We start from the raw sequence: 21,536 nt of genomic DNA on the forward strand, positions 1-21,536 counted from the left end.
TGATGGCAGGTCCCTGTCAAAGCTTTTCCACCCTATACAAGGCAAGACCCCACCCCTGGGAGGCCTGACCAAGGACCAAGCCAGGCGCAGACCTCACAATGCCACACAGGTATCAAAACAGTCACTCCTTCTCTCATTCCTTCAACAAAAATTTATGAAAATGCTAACATGTGCCGGACACCATGCCTGGAAATACCAATGATATACATTGTCTCTGCCTTTCAACAGTTTAAACTAATGAGAAAGACAGATAATACATGATGTCAAGTTGCACAGGGCATGATAGTAACAACCCAGAAGTGCTGACCTAACCATGCCCAGGCACAGGAGAGGCAAGGAGTGGAGGCAGGATGGGGAAAGACCAGGAAAGTCTTCACTGAGAAGGACCCCATTTATTAATGTCAAATCAGAGCAAGATGGTTCTAGAGTCATCTGTTGAAGCCACTCCATAACCTGACTCTATTTCTAGAACCTAGGGTAGAGATTGTGGGTTGACAATATGCAAGGACAGTCACATAACAAAAGTATAACCAAGGAAAGGGCACGGTTTGAATGAAAATGGGAAAAAATATAGACTGCCCATAAAATATGCACAGACCTCAAAAATATCGCACAGAATAATATCCATCAATAGAAAGTAAATACTTATACATGCTACAACATGGATGGACCTGGAAAACCACGCTAGGTGAAAGAATTCACTCACAAAAGACCATCTTGTATGACTCCATTTATATGAAGCGTCCAGAAGAGGAAAATCTATAGATAGAGAGTAGATTGGACATTGCCTAGGTCTGGGGGAAGGGGGGATAATCGGGGAGTGACTGCTTAAGGGAATCAGGTTTCTTTTGGGGGGGATGAAATGGTTCTAAAACTGATTGTGGTGATAGTTCCACAACTCTGAAAATACACAAAACACCACCAAAATGTACACTTTAAATGGGTGAACTATATGCTATGTGAATTGCAGCTCAATAAGGCTGTTACAAATATACCACTATATCGTCTCATAAAAGGTCAAACATAAAAATTGCAAATGGTTTCATTACCGGCCTTAAGAAGCTATGTGAAAGCTACGTCAGCACAGCCAGTGTAGGGGTGTCACGCTACAAGGAACATTCAAGCCACAGCAGCACACCTGCCAGCTGTGCACACCTGAGTGAGCTACCACTTATCCTGCACGCCCCAGGGCACCCACTCCATGCACCAATCAGTGTACTCACTTGCTGGTAACAGGACGACATCTACCACCCAGGGTGAGAAATTACATACGAGGTCCGACAATTATGTTCGTGAACTTGCCACCATACGGTTACATTAGCAGCGACATACAACTGGCTCAGTAACGTTTTGTAATCTTGGTATATCAGTGCCTCACAGCTGAGTTTTTGTCATCGTGTGGGGGTGTCTTGCTGAGTGGCGTTCATTACTGTTGTTGTGTGTTTTTGTGTGCCATCGCGAGAATGTCAGAGCTTGAATTAGAACAACGAACAAACATTCAATTTCTTGTTAAACTTAGCAATAGTGGAAGTGAAAACAGGGACCTGTTAGTCCAAGTTTATGGGGCTAATGCCATGAAGAAAACAGCAGTGTACAAATGGATGAAACATTTTCCTGAGAGAAGAGAATGCGTCACTGATGAAGTGAGGTCAGGGCAGCCAGTAACAAGCAGAACTAATGAAAACATTGCAAAAATTCATCAAATTGTGCATCAAAATCGTCAGCTGACTGTGAGAACCTTAGCAGACCAAGTAAATATTGAAAGAGAAACAGGAAAATCTTAACTGAAAATCTTGGCATGAGAAAGGTGTGTGCAAAAGTGGTCCCCAAGGAGCTCTTGCATCACGACAATGCAGCAGCTCACACAACACTGTCTGTGACGGAGTTTTTAGCCAGTAAACAAATAACTGTATTGTAACACCTTCCCTAGTCACCTAATCTGGCCCCCAATGACTTCTTTCTTTACCTGAAGATAATAGAAATATTGAAAGAAAGGCACTTCAATGACATTCAGGATATCCAGGGGTAATACGATGACAGCTCTGACAGCCATTCCAGAAAAAGAGTTCCAAAATTGCTTTGAAAGGTGGACTAGGCACTGGCATCGGTGCATAGCTTCCCAAGGGGAGGACTTCGAAGGTGACTGTAGTGATATTCAGCCATGAGGCATGTAGCACTTTTTCTAGGATGGGTTCGCCAGCTAAATTATCACACCGCATATGTAATCTGCATAAGCACTCCATATTGCCTCCGTTTTCTAAATACTATCATGTGAAAAATAAATGTTACCCAGAAAAGTTCAAATACCCTATTCTTAGATACTATCCGGAGGAATAAAACATAACTTTCTAATCCAAGTCTTTATATCTGCACACCAAGAGCTACGTCTCATTCCCCTTTGCACGTCCCCCTGACCCGAGTGCCCATGGTGGAGCTGTGGCTATCGGGGTGCAAACATTTTCTGAGGGCTTACTATGCTCTCGCTCTGTTTCATGTGTGATATAAGGTGAATTTGAAATGAAAACTTGGTTGCAGAGTGCCATGCGTTGCACCATGCTTTGTTCTCTACATCATGCATACTTATTTTTGGTGTTACTGTTTATTTGGGTCTTGTTCTTGTTATTATTCCTTTACCATTAGCCAAGAGTTACATCGAAAGTTATATTTATTAGAATAATGTACTTGAGTACACAAAAATCTGTAAGGGTGTTATGAAGTGTTGATTACTTATAAGAAAACCTATTATTTTCAATATGCAGAAAATATACTAAGGCATGCTTGGTTCTGTTGTTTTTAAGCAATACTTTAAAAAATACACATGATAATTTAGTCTGGTCTATTTTAACTAGCAACTACGTGTTTCTGAGAAGCTGATGTGTCTTCAGCTATTTTTTTTTAACCTCATTTTGAAGTGGGAAATTCATCCCCAAAAAAGGAGCTGACTTGAATGATTCAAAACTGACTAACAATTTGTAATCTAAAAAAATTTTAAACTAATATATCTCCTTGTCCCTTTTACTATTTAAAAGCAACAATTCAATCTATTGTAACAGTTCTGCCTCTTATTTTAGCACTATAAAAACAATACATTTCCAAAACATGCAGTTTTTAGCAATTTCAAAGGTGTTAGCACAGCATGCTATCAACATCACAGTTAGTTAAAATTCACAACAAAAGAAACATTGAGAATAACCTTACCATGTCATCTGTCAGTGTCCTAATATTTAAATGCTGCAAATGAAAGAAACCAATCAGTAATTTATAACAGCCTTTTAAATTTTAGTTAATAGAGTACATTGAAAATTCTACAATGCTAAGTTGAATGTAATTAAATTCCTGACAGTCTAATAAAACCACGTTATATATTTTTTTAATCACTTTCTTGAGAAGATGGACAAAAGTTGCCTTGAATGTGGTAGTTTCAAATGTTTCCTAAAATGTCCAGTATTTATCAACCACACAAACTAGACACCTACCTGTGGTACAATAAATATATTCTCCAAATTAACAATATTAATTATCATTAAGTACACAGACTTAGAACTCAACAGATATAGAGATTTAAATCTGATTTGCAGAAATTTGTTCGTATTACAAAACAGTGAAACTTTAAGTCTACCATTAGCATGCAGCATAGTAGATAATGAAGTGCTTGGCTGTCTTAATTAATTTTAACAATTCTAGAAACGAAGAAGAGAATACGGGAAGAAGTATTTGCATCTTTAACATCAGTTTGATTTATCACTAGGGTGACAGTAGACATTTCCAATCTCATTGCTAGCTTGAGAACCCTTTTGCTGATTTCCTTGCTAGACAAACATAAGGCCACTTTCAAAAGTGAATAAATTAGTTTCCTGCAAAGTGGAGTTCAAAAGAAAAAGTATTTAAGGGGGAAAAAAACCACAAATCTAAGTTTTATAAATTCCAGCATCGGGAAAGATGTATCCAAGTAGCTGGAATCAATTTCCAATTCTCCTTCCTCTTATTCATTCTGGCATTAGATCTTTAAAAGGACAAAAAAGGGATCAAGTTCATTTCCTCAATAGGAAATCAGATATGTACTATTTTATAAGGACATGTTAGCAATGAGTACCCCTTTATGCTCATGAATCAACCTCGGTGATGACCCAGATATAAACTGGTACAGTATAAATCACTATCCTGATTCTCTTCTCTTTGATTCACCAAGATGTTCCTTCTTCTAGTGCAGAGGAAACAGTAACTGGAGGGATCCAGAACGAGCCTTATACCAGTATATACCAAAGAAAACACAGTTGAATAAATGGCCACAGCCCCTAGGTTCCAGACTGCACTGCCTGTTAAGTTAGGAACAAAGTAGCAATAATACTGGAGTAACAAAGGGTTACTATTTACTTCTGGGCTGTAGAATTTGCTTTGAATCAATGCTATTGTCTGTCCTTGAAATGAACAAGTATGCACAGAGGTCCTTAAGAATGCACGTGATCCTGGGCAGGGCTGTAAGGTTTCTGAGGCAGTTAGGGCCCCAGTCTCATCTCAGAGACCACTACTAGAATTAAACCTAAATCTACATGGCTTCCGAGTGTGCAGAAAAGGGCACCGTGGAAAGGCTGCCTGGGGGTCCCTTCCGCTTACTGCCTGCTGCAGTAGAGATTTCCAGGCCACTGCTTCTGGTGAACAATATGCCTCTTATTCTCCAACCGGAGGTATCACCCCAATCACAACTAGCATCACACCTGAAAGGGCACATTTCAAGTTCCTTTGACAAGAAAGGAAGAATATAACCAACTTCTGACACAACTGCATTCTTGGTGTTCCAAGGCTTAAAAAGTAAGACCAGAGTACAAAGCTGAAATCCTATTTAGAATAGTGTGTTACAATAAAGAGAAAACATCTACTTACACAAATGAAGTTTTCCCAAATACCAATTTGAGTTGCCTGAGAAAAATGCCATAAAAGTGATGTTAAAAAAAGAGAGAAGAGGCAATGAAAATCAACAATTTTAAGAGCAATGAACATGGAGCCCATGCAAGATTGATGATCTGAAGACTGTATAGAAGATATAGAAAGTAAAGTACCAGACAGGAAATGCAGCGGATTAGGTTACACGATGCAAAATCCAGGAGACGTAAATATCCAAGAAGAACATTTTTACACACCTTCAAAGGCCTAAAGTTGCACAACCTTTTAAATTAGAGCCGGACTCGTAACTTTCAGAAAAAGAGCAATGAGTGACTCATGTGGAAACAAGACACATAAAGGATTTTATTTTTTTTTCTGTCATGACTTTTTTGTAACCTTACACCATCTCATTGTGGATCTTACTTTTAAAAGGATTCAATTTGTTAAATGTCTTGACTTGTGTTTTTAGAATGATATAAACTATATTATTCTACAGTTATAAACTGTATTATTCTACACGAGCTTTCACAAAAAAAGGAAATGTGATGAATTTGAACAGAATTATAGGACAGGGGTCACTTATATGGCAAATAAGAACTCAAGGGAATGTAAGTGTGGGAAGTTTAACCGTCTGAGAGAAAAGCAAAAAGCTAAGGTCAAATTCATTATTACTTCTCTTCTGGAAGACACTTACCAATCAATTACTACCAGCAAGAGAAGCCAGTAGGACAGGAAATAACAGCAAATTCAAGGTCTCATGATAGGACTGGAAATATTGACTAACAGTCAATGACTGGAAAAACTGATCTTAAAAATTTGGGTTTCTGTAACAAAACAATAAAGTCAGAATAAGTTTCACTTCAAGATTTAGCTTCCAGAAAACAGAGATTACATATCTATTTGTTTATACTCATGCAGTCTGAAAGAAACCACTAAAGACATGCTAACATTCAAAAATTTTGAATAGATCTAAGCATGAGTAATTTCCACTAAAAATTGAAATATCCAATCACAATCTATTTCAAGCATAATTAAAAAAATAAAGAAACAAATACTAAACACTTAATGAAAAAAATGTAAAGGTTTTATCAAGTGGCACCCTTTGGTGGGATATTTGAATGTTAATATTAATTCAAGTTTATTCTAAAGTTTACATTATCTCAAGGTTAGACCTGCTTATAAACTTCCGAAAAGTGGAAGGGGGAGACGACAGACATAAAATCCTCAGATAATTCTGTGGCATTTTGGACTTGCTTTTGTAACTACAGAAATACAAGAGTAATATCCTAACTGAAAAAAGAAAAAGCTGTATTATAAAAAAGTTGCATTTATACTGGTATTTGAGGGACTGTTTAAATGTCTGGTTAACCAAGACACTTAGAACATGAAGTATTTCTGTTTTATAGCTACCAGCCATGCTCTTTACGGTATCTTCTGGTTGGGGAAATAGGAACTGCACATATCAATCCAGTTTAGGACACCCAAGCCAAAAAAGGAAATAGAAACATGAAATTGACTATTAAGTGGAAGCAAATGGGAATGCTTTTAAATAGTTGTTACCTGATAGCAACTTTTTAGGGTTATATTTGCCCTCCAAAAAGTTAAAAGCATATAGTTCTAGACATTAAAACAATCACACCGATATGTGACTTTGTGATCTTTAGTTCCATTACCTGGCCTATGATTCCACAGGTATATTAACGTTTTATGGGATAGAATAAAACTGGTGATAATATCAAAATATGAACAGTTCTGAACACAGGACCAGTGGTAATTGGTAAAGCACATTAGGGTTCTTTTCCTAGTCCTAACTTCTTTGAGTTAAAAACTCACCCTTCTTTCTGTGCTTCTGTTTCTCCACTTGCTAATTCTATTTTCTCCCTAAAAAGTAAGGAGCACCGCATATAGATAGGTAACAATGTTTTCTGCGAGTGACAGTTCCTAGGATGAATGGTCAAGAGGATCACTCTGGAATTGAAAGAGAGAAATGGTCTTTATAGATTTTCCTCTTCTAAAGAACACAGGATCCATAAAAAAGGGTAGAAACACAGAACGTAGCTCTCCATATTCCCATTTAAGCAAAGCATCAAAACCTTTATTGAAGACAGTACATGCTGTCAAAAATAGACCTAGAGCTTTCAGAGCATTGTGCTAAATGCTGTAAAATATCAAAGGTATGAAAACCGTCCCTCCGCCACCCATTTAGTTTACAAGTAAGTAGCATAGTTTACAAGTAACAAAGACCAAATAAATTAACAAAGCAGCATCAAAACCCTGTGATACACACACAATGAAAAAGATTCCAGGCGGTCGCCCAAGATTTTTAGCAGATTTTACTTTTTCTTTCATTGGTTAGCACATTTGAAGTAGCAGGGAGCCCTGGATCTGTCCATTGAAGTCAAGTAAGAGATGGCCACCATCAGGGGTCAAGCTAGCAGGCTTGGATCACTGTCCTCACAACCAAATACACAGTGGTGTCTTAAAATAGTTTTTAGCTGTTGCCATTCCATTAAATCATTTAACTGGGTCATTATGAGAAGTAACCAACAAGAGAAAAACCTGTGAGATTCAAGCCTCTGAACTCACTTGATTCAGACCCAATCTTCATAAACTAGACCCTCTAGACCGGCTGGCGAGTGGGCACAAGAAACATACCAAAATTATCTTTGAAAAAGTAGATTACAGGGCCCAGGCCCCCAAGATTCTGATTCAGTAGGTGCAAGGTGAGGCTTAGGGAGCCTGTGGGCGATGTTGCAGCGAGACAGGACCCTCAGAGAAACCTGCTTCCACTACCGGCCATTCAGCATCCTAAGCCTGCACGCATGTGAATTTCTCATCCTGCGGCTCACTTTGAAACTGCTGTCCCTGAAACGAGCTAAATGAAGGGTACAGATAAGAGTACAAGAGGATTTCTAAGAAGTGAGAGACAGGGAACTGGTACAGTTGGGACAGGTTTACAGCCATGAAGTGACAGGCACCAATTAGTAGTGTTGAATTCTCTTAAAACATCTCTGGTGTCTAGGATGAAGCATCAATTGCATCACTTATACAACTGCTTAGTCTATCTCTAAGGTGCAATATTTCAATCTCATAAGCATAGACTCAGAATGTAAGCATCAAAGATCATTCGTTATATCAAACGAAGACGACGCTATTTTGCTTGTCAAAATGAGTCAGTGACAGATTACCTACTGACTGACACAACAAAGCTATACCTTAAAGGAAAAAAAGCAGGGATCAGTCTTAATCATAATCTGTGGGTAATAATAATAATATGTTGAAGTGTTGCTCACACTTGTTTTAAAGTCCAGATTAGTGTAGTTTAACCTAATATGTGTACTTTAACCTAATAACATTTCTGGTCCACACACCTGTGTCCATTTTAATGTGAACACCAAATATAAAGATTGTAGAAATGTAAAGTAGTATTACTACTAACCATGACACTGAACACACCTACTGAGTCTATGGAAGGTCATCTCCCGGGCAACTACACAACACACTACAATGTGAAAATATTCAAAGGCTCCAGATTTAACATCTCAGAGGGTCCAAAAATAATACTGAAGCTTTCATAGCACCAAGCATAAAGAGTAGAGCTAGCTCTTTGATACTGTAAAGAAAAGCTTTTAAGTTGACTGGCTCTTCATGTAGTCATTTTTTTTTTTTTTTAGTCTGAGGTGGGAAAGTGAGAAAGGACGTTAGAAAGAGGTGAGAATTAGGAAAAGTTCTCCAGCTTCTTTAATCTGTCCATTTATTCAAAGTTGTAATCCTGCCTATCTCAGAAAGCTACATGCCTGTGCACTATCCATTATCTAAGACTTTTCTACTCTCAGCCATCCAAAAATCCAGACTTCCCTTCTCCATAATTCCTTCTTTGGAAGAGGAGAGTAATCAAGACAGGAGGAGGCATCATTCACCAACGACAGAAGTGAAAAGAAAAGATTCATTTCCAAGAGAATACAAGGTTTTCAAAATGATCAAAAGGCTGCAACAGAACTGCTAGAAAACCACTTCTCTAGAAAAACCAATTATCAAATTACTACTTGGAACTGTCACCTGGATGACACATCCCAGGGGCTGGGCACCCAACACATTATTTTTTTATTCTGACAGAATCCTCGTGTTCTTTTTCCTTCAACAAACTCATTCAATGTTGAAGTGAAATCAAAGGGAAAACATAATAGCTAATTCTGGTAATACAACTTTAACACATTTTTTAAGATGTTCTGTTCAGCTGTTCCAGTTCTTCTCAGCTAGACTACCAGATCCAAAACTCTCCTCCAGTGCGCCCAGGAAAAAGCCATTCAAATCTTTAAACAGCTTTACAAGTAGATTTAGTTCTAGGTCATGAGGAATCAATCTAAGCCCTTTTTCATCATCTAGAAAAGGCTGAAAAGTATTTAAAGAATTAGCTGTAGGAAGATTTTAAGTAGTCCCTGAGCTTCCAAAATCACCTCGAAGCTTCTCTAAACTACTAGATTATTTCTGAGTGCCTCTGCCTCCTACACATGTTGTCTAAAACTCAGATTTAGACTGAATATTTCTGAGGCTATTAAGAACACCACTCATCATTTAATACATATTTGAGAAGGACTTAATTTGTTTTCATTCTAGAATCACCGTAAGTAAGTTTGATTATCCCTTTTTACAGAACAATTTGGTGAAACAAACCCTAGGCTCACATTCTGGAAACTAGTCAAGCTACTTCTAGAATGTGTTCTTAGGAAATAAGAAATACAACCAAAGGTTTATATACTAATACTATGTATCACTATAGAAACTTGAAATCGCTGGAATTGTAATCAAACTAAAATATCCCAGAATATAGGAAATATTAAATAAATTATAGTCCTGCCATATGGACTATAATGAAATAGAAGAACATTTACAATAAAATGTTACATGTAAAAAAGTTGTATTTAAAATTGCAAATGCAATATAATTCCAACTTCATCAATATACACATTTATGGAAAACATAAGAGACAAACCACTGTTAAGTTTATATATCTGGATTGTGGGGTCTGGAGCAATTTTTTTTTTTTTCACATTGTCCTGATTTTCCCAGTTGTCTAGAATGAGCAAATTCATTTTTATGACAAGAAAAGCTTTTTATGTTACTATGAATAATACTTTTCACACCAAGCAGAAAATATGGATTAGTTCCTTTTCAAATAACAATGTATGTATTAGTGAAAATAACTCAAAATGAAAATCCAAAAAAAATCTTATACTATGAGCACAAACTTTTTAATAGTCTGGGTTTTTTTAATGCATATTTTCAGATGTCGGAATACATTAAGCACATTATTCATTTGCTTTCTAATTCACATATAAATTAACCAATCTCAAAAAGCTCCTTGGTCTTGTAAATTATTGATGTTGTCACCTGCTAGAGCCTTAATTCCAAGAAAAATACACGAATCACTACATCACAAGCACAAATCCTTTTGACACAAATTCAATTTCTGTGGCAACAATATATTGACTCAGCTTTATTTTTCTATTTTATGACACTTATTAATGGGAGAGGTAAAAGAAATCTATCATTTTTCTTTACTGTATATGTAAACAATCTCATGCTATCTTGAGAAAGTTAAGGTAAAAGCATTCACTTGATAACCCTTTAATGCAGATGAGTAAATAATACTAAAATAATAAAACACAAGACACAATTTTTCAGTCAAGACTTGGTCTCATAATCCTAACTTTTTCTACCACACAAATAATTAGGCTGCCAACATGTGCAAGACACTGACTGCATTAAGTATAAAGAGGACCCAGTTCCTACCCTTAGAAGCTTAAAACCAACAGAGTAGCAAGGCAAATTAATAACCAAAATACATCACAGTGGGATAAGCACCATAAGAGAGGCATTCAACAGTGACTAGAAGGAAAAGCCTCTACTTGCTAATTATGTATGCTTAAATACATGCTAATTAACATGCAAATATTATAGCAAGGATCTAAGATTAAAGTCAAATTAATTTTTAGCATGATTTAGGTAAAACTTATAATACAGGATTTGTTCTTACAGAATGAGAGATTCCTGAAACATTCATTCATTCATTCATTCGTTCAACAAATATGTATTAAATATTACTATCTTCTTGACAGTGGAAATCAATCAAATAAATAAAACAGATTCTTGTCCTAAAGGAACTTACGTTCTACTGGGGAAAAATACAACAAACACAATAAATAAGTTACAGAGCCTATTAGAATGTGATGAGTGCTCTGCTAACAGTGAAAAGTGGTGCACGTGAGGCGAGCCAGGAAAGCAGGGCAAAAATGTTTGCAGGTTGCAACTCTAAATGTGGAGAATTGGGGTCCGCTTAGGCCTGACTGAGCAAGTGCCTTTGAGCAGAGTTGAAAGTGGACTAAGTTGGAAGCTACATGGATATGAGGGGAAGGTGCTTCAGACAAAAAGAACAGCCACAACGAAGGCCATCAGAAACGAGAGCATCTGCTCTGTTCAAGAGACCAGGACAGCAGCAGCAACAGCAATACAAAAATGAAACCAAGAGCTGGAATTTTGCAAAGATAAACAAAATCGACAAACTTTTAACCAGATTCATTAAGAAAAAGAGAGAGGACCTAAATTAATAAAATGAGAAATGAAAGAAGAGAAGTGACAAGACACTACAGAAATTAAAAAAAGTTTAAGAAAATACTACAAGCAACTACATGCCAACAAATAAGACAATCTGGAAGAAATGGATACATTTCTAGAAGTATACAACCTTCCAATGCTGAATCAAGAAGAAACAGAAAATGTGAACAGACCGATTACTACCAACGAAATTGAATCAGTAATCAACAAGCTCCCAACAAACATAAGCCCTGGACCAGATTGCTTCATAGGTGACTTTTACAACATTCAAAAAAGAATTATCACCTATTCTCCTCAAACTATTGCAAGAAAATCCAGAAGGATGGAAGTTTCCCAAGCTTTTTTTACAAAGCCACTATCACCCTGATCCCAAAAGCAAAGACATTACAAAAAAAAAGAAAACTACAGGCCGATATCCCTAATGAATACAGATGCAAAAATCCTCAACAAAATATTAGCAAAACAAATTCAGCAATACATTAAAAAGATCACACACCATGATCAAGTGGGATTTATTCCTGGTATGCAAGGTTGGTTCAATGTCCGCCAATCAATTAACATAATATGCCACATTAACAAAATGAAAAATAAAAATCATATGATCATATGAATAGATGCAGAAGAAACATTTGACAAAATCCAGCAGCCATTTATGATAAAAACTCTTAGCAAAGTGGGAATAGAGGGGTTGTATCTTAACATAATAAAGGCAATATGTGATAAACCCACAGCTAACATCATACTCAATGAGGAAAAGCTAAAACTATTCCCCTTAAGATCAGGAACAAGGCAAGGTTGCTCACTTTCTCCACTTTTATTCAACATAGCGCTGGAAGTTCTAGCCACAGCAATCAGAAAAGAAAAAGAAATAAAAGGCATCCAAATTAGTAAGGAGGAAGTAAAATTGTCATTATATGCAGATTACATGATGCCATATATATAGAGAACCGCAAAGACTCCACCAAAAAACTATTAGAACTGATAAATGAATTTAGTAAAATAGGACACAAAATTAATATTCAGAAATCAGTTGGATTTTTATACACCAATAACGAACTATCAGAAGGAGAAATCAAGAAAACAATCCCATTTACAATTTCTTCAAAAACAATAAAATACTTAGGAATAAATTTCACCAAGGTAGTAAAAGACCTGTACTCAGAAAATTATATAACATTGAAGAGAGGGAAAACCCGGTGGCTCAGACAGTTGGAGTTCCGTGCTCCTAACGCCAAAGGCTGCCGGTGTGATTCCTACATTGGCCAATGGGCTCTCAACCACAAGGTTGCTGGTTTGACTCCTCGCCTCCCACAATGGATGGTGGGCTCCGCCCCCTGCGACTAAGATTGAACACACCACCTACAGCTGAGTTGCTGCTGAGCTTCCGGATGCCTCAGTTGGTTGGAGCGCGTCCTCTCAACCACAAGGTTGCAGGTTCGACTCCTGCAAGGGATGCTGGGCTGTGCCCCCTGCAACTAACAACGGCAACTGGACCTGGAGCTGAGCTGCGCTCTCCACAACTAAGATTGAAAGGATAACAACTTGACTTGGAAAAAGTCCTGGAAGTACACACTGTTCCCCAATAAAGTCCTGTCCCCCTTCCCCAATAATAAATAAATAAATAAATAAATAAATAAATAAATAGCATCAAAGAGAGAAATTAAAGAAGATGTAAATAAATGCAAACACATACCATCCTCATGGAGAGGAAGAATTAATATAACTAAAATATCCATACTACTTAAGGCAATATACAGATGCAATGCAATCCCTATCAAATTACCAATGACATTTTTCACAAAACTGGAACACGTAATCCTATGGAACCATAAAAGACCCAGAATAGCCAGAGCAATCTTGAGAAATAAGAACAAAGTGGGAGGCATCACACTACCTAACATCAAATCATACAACAAGGCTATAGTAATCAAAACAGCATGGTACTGGCATAAAAACAGACACATAGATCAATGGAACATAGATCAATGGAACAGAATAGAGAGCCCAGAAACAAATCCATACCTATATGGTCACCTAATCTATGCCAATGGAAGCAAGAACTTACATTGAGGTAAAGACCGTCTATTTAATAAATGGTGCTGGGAAAACTGGACAGACACATGCAAAAAAAATGAAGCTGGACCACCTCCTTACACCATATATGAGAATAAATTCAAAATGGATTGAAGACTTAAATGTAACATCCAAAACCATAAAACTTCTAGAAGAAAATATAGGAAGTAAATTTGCAGACATTACCTTTAGTAATATTTTTACTGATCTATCCCCTCAGCCAAGGGAAGCAAAAGAAAAACAACAAACATATGGGATTACATCCAACTAAAAAGTTTTTTCACAGCAAAGGAAACCATCAATAAAACAAAAAGGGACCCTACTGAATGGGAGAAGATATTTGCCAATGATACACCTGGTAAAGGGTTGATATCAAAAATTTATAAAAAACTCATACAACTCAACACCAAAAAAACCAAACAACCCAATTAAAATATGGGCAGAGGACATGAAGAGACATTTCTCTAAAGAGAACATACAGGTGGCAAACAGACATATGAAATAATGCTCAACATTTTATTCCCATTAGAGAAATGCAAATAAAAACCACCCTGAGACACCACTTCAGTCCAGTCAAAATGGCCATCATCAATAAATCAACAAACAAGTGCTGGCGAGGATGTAGACAAAAGGGAGCCCTCGTGCACTGTTGGTGGGATTGCAGATTGGTGCAGCCACTATGGAAATCAGTATGGACATATCTCAAAAAACTGGAAACAGAACTACCTTATGACCCAGAAATTTCACTCTTAGGTATCTATCCAGAGAAATCCACAACACCAATTTGAAAAAATATATGCACCCTATGTTTATTGCAGCGCTATTCACAATCGCCAAGACATGAAAACAACCGAAATGCCTATCAATAGACGATTGGATAAAGAAACTCTGGTACATTTGTACAATGGCATATTGCTCGGCCATGAAGAATAAAATCTTACCATTTGCAACCACATGGATGGACCTAGAGAATATTACCACTAATCTTTGTTGCATTATTTGACTACTATTTTTTATTACTACCTTCTAAATTGGCTTGTCACTGAAAATGAGTCAAAGGATGACAATGCGAACATCTGAAAAAAGGAAAAAAAGGCCCAATTCCAGCTCTCACATGCAGTACCAGCACTAGGCATAGCTGTGGTTACATTTTGCATTTCTTTTAGAAATAATAACAAAGCAGGATACAGTTATTGAGCATCTAAACTAACCAGACACCAACCTAAACCTGCCACATAAAGATCTATAAAACACAGCTCCTGCCCTGAAGGAGTTTACCTTCCAGAAGGTTCTAGAGAAAAAAATTAATAGCCTGGGTCACTTATGTTTTCCCTTTATGGTGATTCAAAAAATAACGTAACAGAAGTAACTGTCCTGCAAGGGCTACACATACTGAAATACCAGGGGTGCCATAAAATGTATACAAGTGGACACTTTGGTCACCGTTGCTCAAGCAGTAGTTCGCCGCAATCAGAAGTATCCAGATGCTGATGGTAACCACTTTGAGCACCTCTTGTAATTGCAGAAGTCAAACGTGACTTCAGTATTCATCTTTTGTTATTGATATATATTGAGTATTACAGTTTTAATACAGTTTTCCTTTCTTAAAACGTGCATACACTTTTTTACTTTACTCTGTATACATGGGTTCCTCACCTTAATGCTTCTCTTTGCACTTATCATCCAAGAGAATTTGGGGAATTTATAAAGATAATCCTTGAATGGGACTGGATACAGAACAGTCCTATACAGAATGAAACTTGCACTGTGTCATGTGACAACACGATGAAATTGCAACACAGAACTTTCTATGTCACAAGTTAGGTTCTGTACACACCAATTTCTGTAGTCTAGCTGCGAGCTCAACCAACGGCAGCCTGAACTGTCCTTGGCAATCTGCCAGCAATGCCAAAGGCGACTTCAACAATCACTGTCTAGCAATAGCCAAGTATATTATTAAAGGACTTCTAAGAGTCTGTAGTTTCATGTTGGTTACGGCACTGTTTGAGCACACTAATAAAGCAGGTCAGCGAGGGTTATGGGGAGGCAGCAGCTGACAGCCAAAGGCAGGGAGGCGCCCAAGGAGCCTACAACCGAGTGCAAATCACCGAAGGCTGCGGCTCTTGCCAGGATAGGAAGATAATTCTCCCATGCCTGTTTCTTTCTTTTTTAATTGAAATGTAATCAACATATAACATTGTGTACGTTTCAAGTGTACAATGTGTTGATTTGATTCATTTATATATTACAGTATAATTACCACTGTAGCTTTAGCTAACACCTCTATCACTTTCCATAATTATCATTTCTTTCTTGTGGTGAGAACATTTAAGAGACAGTCTCTTTGCGAGTTTGCAGTGCAGGATACTGGGCTGTTGGTTAGTCACTGCTCCATGCATTAGCTCTCCACGACTGACTCACCTTCTATATGCAAGTCTGTACGCTTTAGCAACATCTCCCCCGCTCCCCATTCCACGTGGTTTTCAGTTCAGCATTTTTAGACCTAATATGTAAGTGATATCATACAATATCTGTCTTTCTTTGTCTGGCTTATCTCACTAAGCATAATGTCCCCAAGATCTATCCATGTTGTTGCAAATGGCAGGATTTCCTTCTTTCTCATGGCTGAATAAAATTCGTGTGTGTGTGTGTCCATCTTTATCCATTCATTTGTTGATAGACATTTAGGTTGTTTCCATATCTAGGCTATTGTGAATAATGTTGCAATAAACATGAGAGTTCACATAACTTTTTGAGATCCAGTTTTCATTGCCTTTAGATAAATACCCAGAAGTGGGATTGCTGGACCAAATGGTGGTTCTATATTTAATTATTTGAGGAACCTCCACACCGTTTTCCACAGTGGCTGCACCAGTTTACATTCCCACCAACACTGCACGAGGGTTCGCTTTTCTCCACATCCTCGCCAGCACAGATCTCATCATTGTAACAGGTGTGATCCCGTGCCTCTTTCTGTCCTCACTGATGGGGTTTCGCTCATAAACCTCTCACTGAGGGTAGCGTAAGAGGCTACGAAAGTGCATCATCGTTGCCGCAATAATACGAGCAAGCTGCCCAGCAGGAGTAAATCGTCACATCACTGGAAGGCAGTCTGATTTATAGTGAAGATTCTCAGGGCCACAGTCAGTCCCTTTAAACATGAACGTAGGCCAGCGTCGGCCAGTAGCCACTAGCCCAAATGGTTATGTAAATTAAGTCAAATCAGTCAAATGAAAAATTCAGCTTTTTGGTAGCAATCTTGGTAGAAAAAATTCAGCTTTTTTAGCCACATGTGGCTATTGGGCACAACAGAACAGAATTATTTCCATCATCCCAGAAAGTTCTACTTGAACACCCCTGATCTAGGTAGTAGCAAAAGCTTTAAAAAGAAAACAAACAAACAAACAAAAACAAAAAAACACACGAGCTCATGCTAAAAGGTATAAGTGAAAAGAGCAGAGGTCAGAAATAGTGGTTGGGAATACTAATACAAAAGGGTGGGAAGAGGGATGAGCAAAGATCAGGAGAGAAGAACACATTATGAGAGAAACATCAAGAACTGAGGGGTCAGTGCTAATACTGTGTCAGTCGAGTTAAGATAAAGCTGGAAAATCAGCAGCTAGGCTGGCCACCGTTATCCGCCAAAGCAATTCCAGTGAACGACAGAAGCAAAGGCAAGGCTGACAAACCGATGGGAAGTGGCTGGATCCCTCCTGTATGAGCACCCTTCCCGTTGGCCACCATGAGACCAGCAACAAGCTAGAAGCCGTCTAGGGCTTGTGTGTCAACCCCCATCATCACACATGAATCACCACATCTAACCTGTACTGCAGCTGCTCATAGATGAAGAAATGGAACAAAACACAAAAGTAACCTTCCAAGGTCACACAGCTATCAAGTACAAAGCGGGGATTTAAACCCAGGTTAACTCTGGAATCTGATTTCTCAAAGATTATACAACCTGCACTCCCGGGAACACCTCACGCTCGTCAGTTCACACCTCTCTCCTCCACACCAGACTGAGTGTGAACCTCCCAAAGTCAAGGATCAAAACGTATCCACCTGTGTTATGCTTGGTATAAAGAGCAAATATTGACTGAATATATGAAAATAACTAATTCAAAGAATGTGGCTATAAGGGAAGGAAGCAGAGCGTGGTATTCAGAGGCGGAAAAAGGTGAGGGGAAAATTGGAGAGGGAGGCTGTTTGGTTTTGCTTCTGCTTTTACTTTTATAATGGAAGACATATGAGCATTCTTATAGGATGGAGCCTGTAAAGAGAAACATTCCCAATGGGATGCGGCTGGGTCAAGAATAGTGGTAAAGGAATTAACCTTGAACAGGAAAGGAGACATTTCTTCTGTGAATATTGGAGGAGAAAAGATGAAAACTTGCAGATATAGAAGATTACAGCTGCAATAGCAGGAAACTGAGCAAGTTCAAGCAATACAGCCTTTATTTTCTCTCTGAAGGTGTCAAGGTGAGTGCTGAGAGTCAGGGGGTAACCATCTCTGAGAACTTTCAAGTGAATGCTACGGTATGTTCCCAGTGGGTACAAAGTGAGTGCTTTACACATACACGCGGAATATCACTAAAGGATTCAAAAGAAAATAATGGATGTCATCATTACCTCTGTACAGGAAAAGCCTGAATTGGTGGTCTGGGATGTACGGAAGTCTTAGTGAATTTCACTCTGTACTCTTACAGTGTTGGGCTTTTTGAGAGGTGCATACATTACTTTTTCAATTTAAAAAACTACTTACAACAAAAAGGAATCAAGCCCAGAGAGGAGGTAAAGAGAGTGATAACGGCTTAGCACAAATGCTGAGAGCAATGGAAAAGCAGGTAAGCACAGAGCTTGTTCAAAGCCAGGGCTCTGGGGCCAGACTGCAGCCATCATTCCCCATTCCCACGGAGACACCAAGGGGAGATTCCCAAACCTCTGCCTGCCTTGTTTCCATCATGTACAACACAAGGGTGGAGAGAGTATCTCCTTCAAAGCACTGTTAGGAGTAAGTGACTAAAACAGTGCCCAGCCCACTGTGAGAGCTGAATACGTGTAGCTACTGGGGACCCAGCCAATCAGCGGGAGAGACCCGATGTGCAAGAGCATCAGTCCACACAGCTGGGAGCGGCTTCCACTAGGGTGCAGCAGCCGGGTCCAGCCACAGAGCAGTCTGCCAGGTTGCTCCAGGCTTGGAATCCACGGCAACTGGACAAGGAGGCCCGAGGTTCTATTATTTATATTTTACTTTATGTCAGGCTTGAGGAGGCAAGGAATACAAAGGCATCCTAGTTCAAAAGGAGGCCCAGGGTTACTTTTGGGTTTAGTGTGCATTTAGTATGGATGTTGTCGGCATGAGGCTTACAGAGAAAGAAAGAGAGGCAAGGTCAAGGGGGTGGAGGTCTAGATGAAACAGAAAGGAGGGGACTATGTCCAGGGACCAAACCTCTTGGTGTGTCCCCCACTTGAATTAAGGTCAGGTCCCTGGACACAATGCAGGCAGGTCTCCAGCAGGCACTAAGGGATGAGGAGAGAAGGAGGGAGGGAAGGAGGGAGGGAGGGAGGGAGGGAGGGAGGGAGAGAGGGAGGGAAGGAGGGAAGGAGGGAAGGAGGGAGGGAGGGAGGGAAGGAGGGAGGGAGGGAAGGAGGGAAGGAGGGAAGGAGGGAGGGAAGCAGGTAAAGAAAGGTCAAAAAGCCTCAATAACTGAAATCCTGTCACATCCCCTTCAAGATGACGAGCCCTACAGAATTCAACACGACAGCGATGGGATCTCCCCGACTTTGGTGTCGACGAATCAAAGGAATAAAACTAATAACAGCTGTCATGTTTTAACTGCTAGGTACCATACCGAAGCCACTGTAACATGCATTTACCTCAATAATCCTCACAACAACCTCTAAGTATACATATGGTGATTATCTATTCCATTTTATAAACAGGAGAACTGAGGCACAGGAGTTAATTAATTTGCCCAAGAATATACAGCCCAAGCCTTTTACCACAGTGGTTATGGGTGGGGCTCCAAAGCCACATTGCCAGACCCCGGGGGGAGCTCCAGTCGGCAGCCTCAGTTCTCCAATGTCCAGATGTAGTTCATGCCCTCACCCACCACCACTGAAATCTTTTGTAAAAATAGAAATTTAAGTTATATCAGTAACTCTTAAATTTAAATTAATCATGAATAGATTAATGAACCAGGCAGTATAAGGTTACAAGAAAAATTTTGCTTAGATTTTCAATTTGCCAAGCATTCACATTCCTACTATAACCTCAAGCCTACACCAGACACCACCAGGAGAGAGAAAGTGACTTCCAACTGCTTACCACCTCGTGCGGAAAGCAACTGAAGGCAGGTTCAACATAACTTATCAATAAGAACAAAATAATATCCTCAGAAGAAAGGCTGAGTGAAATTAGAACATGGTTTTAATTGGAGATCGTCACCTTCCATAAAGAAATGAAAGAGTCACGTTGAATCTCTGATTGTAGATTATGTGCATTGTATTTTTCATGTTCATTTCTAAGGCTGTCAAATTTTTCATTAGAAATGAATTGTAATTGTCACTATGAATTGCATTCTACCCAAGGTTTTCATAAACAAAAACAGTGTAATACTATAATACAGTCCATAATTAATGCCACCGAGTTGCAAATCCTGGTTAACAACTACATGCTAGAGTTTCGTTTCATGATGCTGAAACACAAACAGCCCACCTCGGGAAAAATACAGCAATTACAAGATAAACTCCCCATGTCCTGGGAAGACACTTCCTAATAAAATTAGCCAAATAAATGCAATATTATGGATCTTACAATTAGACTAATCCACATATCTTACCAAGAGTTTCTAGAAATTCTATATCATAACTTCAAAAGGAGCATGCATTTTTTATTTTATTTTTTTAATATCCAGAATGACCTAGGATTAGCAATAATTTCCTGGAAGAGAGCTGAACAGGTATTTAGACACCTTTAACCCATGAAGGTCTGACTTGGGCCACAGCTGCTTGGGCACCACACAGGATGCCCTTAGTACATATCTGATACCAGAAAGGAAGGGGGGACTAGGATTTAATGCATTTAAGATGGGCTATGATGCTCAACATGGAGAGACAGAAAGACACTGGATATGAATTCCATTCACAGATATATATTGAGGAAAAATAGACATAAAACTGAATTTAAAAACTAATGAAAAGAGACATTTAAAAAAGAGAGCGTGAAGCCCTGCAAGTCCTTACCTCAAGGAAACGAAAAGCAAAGATTACAATGAGATATAGACAGGAAGGGAGAAAACCGAACATTTCAATAGGATTTATGAGCTTCTATTTCTGAAGCTTATTGGTGAATACATGGTATTCTATATCATTTATATAATAAAATATATCTTTTAAAGGTTGCAAGGAAGGGGGTGGCCAGTTAGCACAGTTGGTTAGAGCATAGTGCTGATAACACCAAAGTTGCCGGTTCGATCACTGCATGGGCCACAGTGAGCTGTGCCCTTTAAAAAAAATAAAAATAAAAATAAAAAATATAACAAAATTATCTTTTAAAGCTTGCAAGGAAGGGGGTGGCCAGTTAGCACAGTTGGTTAGAGCATAGTGCTGATAACACCAAAGTTGCCGGTTCGATCACCGCATGGGCCACTGTGAGCTGTGCCCTTTTGAAAAAATAAAAATAAAAAAGATTGCAAGGAAAACATTCACCCTTAGAAAACTATTTCAACTATGTTGAAGCATGTTGCACACAGCCTTCACCGCTGATAAATACATATTAATCACTCCGCTCATCACTAGACCAAGGCCTGAAGGTTCAAGCACTCTTCTAACTTCCTCATTTACGTTATCTCCAGATTCCTCAAACCGAGGTCTGCAGACCCCTTCTGCAGACTTACCAGTTTTTTATAAGACTTTTTAAATTGTGCATTCTTCCAAGATTATCTTAAACATCAGAAATAAAATAA

The 21,536-nt window shown here is 38.6% G+C and overlaps 1 protein-coding gene across 1 annotated transcript in view; it reads right to left on the reverse strand.

The window, feature by feature from the left end:
• DIAPH3 (diaphanous related formin 3) overlaps positions 1-21,536 on the reverse strand; it is a 438,451-nt gene that overhangs the window by 409,106 nt on the left and 7,809 nt on the right. The window contains exon 2 of the mRNA XM_074329349.1: positions 3,199-3,231. Within this exon, the coding sequence (XP_074185450.1) occupies positions 3,199-3,231 (33 nt within the window). The remainder of the gene's footprint in view (positions 1-3,198; positions 3,232-21,536) is intronic.

This window comes from Rhinolophus sinicus, linkage group LG04 (genome assembly GCF_036562045.2).
Source record: "Rhinolophus sinicus isolate RSC01 linkage group LG04, ASM3656204v1, whole genome shotgun sequence".
NCBI classification, from domain to species: Eukaryota; Metazoa; Chordata; class Mammalia; order Chiroptera; family Rhinolophidae; genus Rhinolophus; species Rhinolophus sinicus.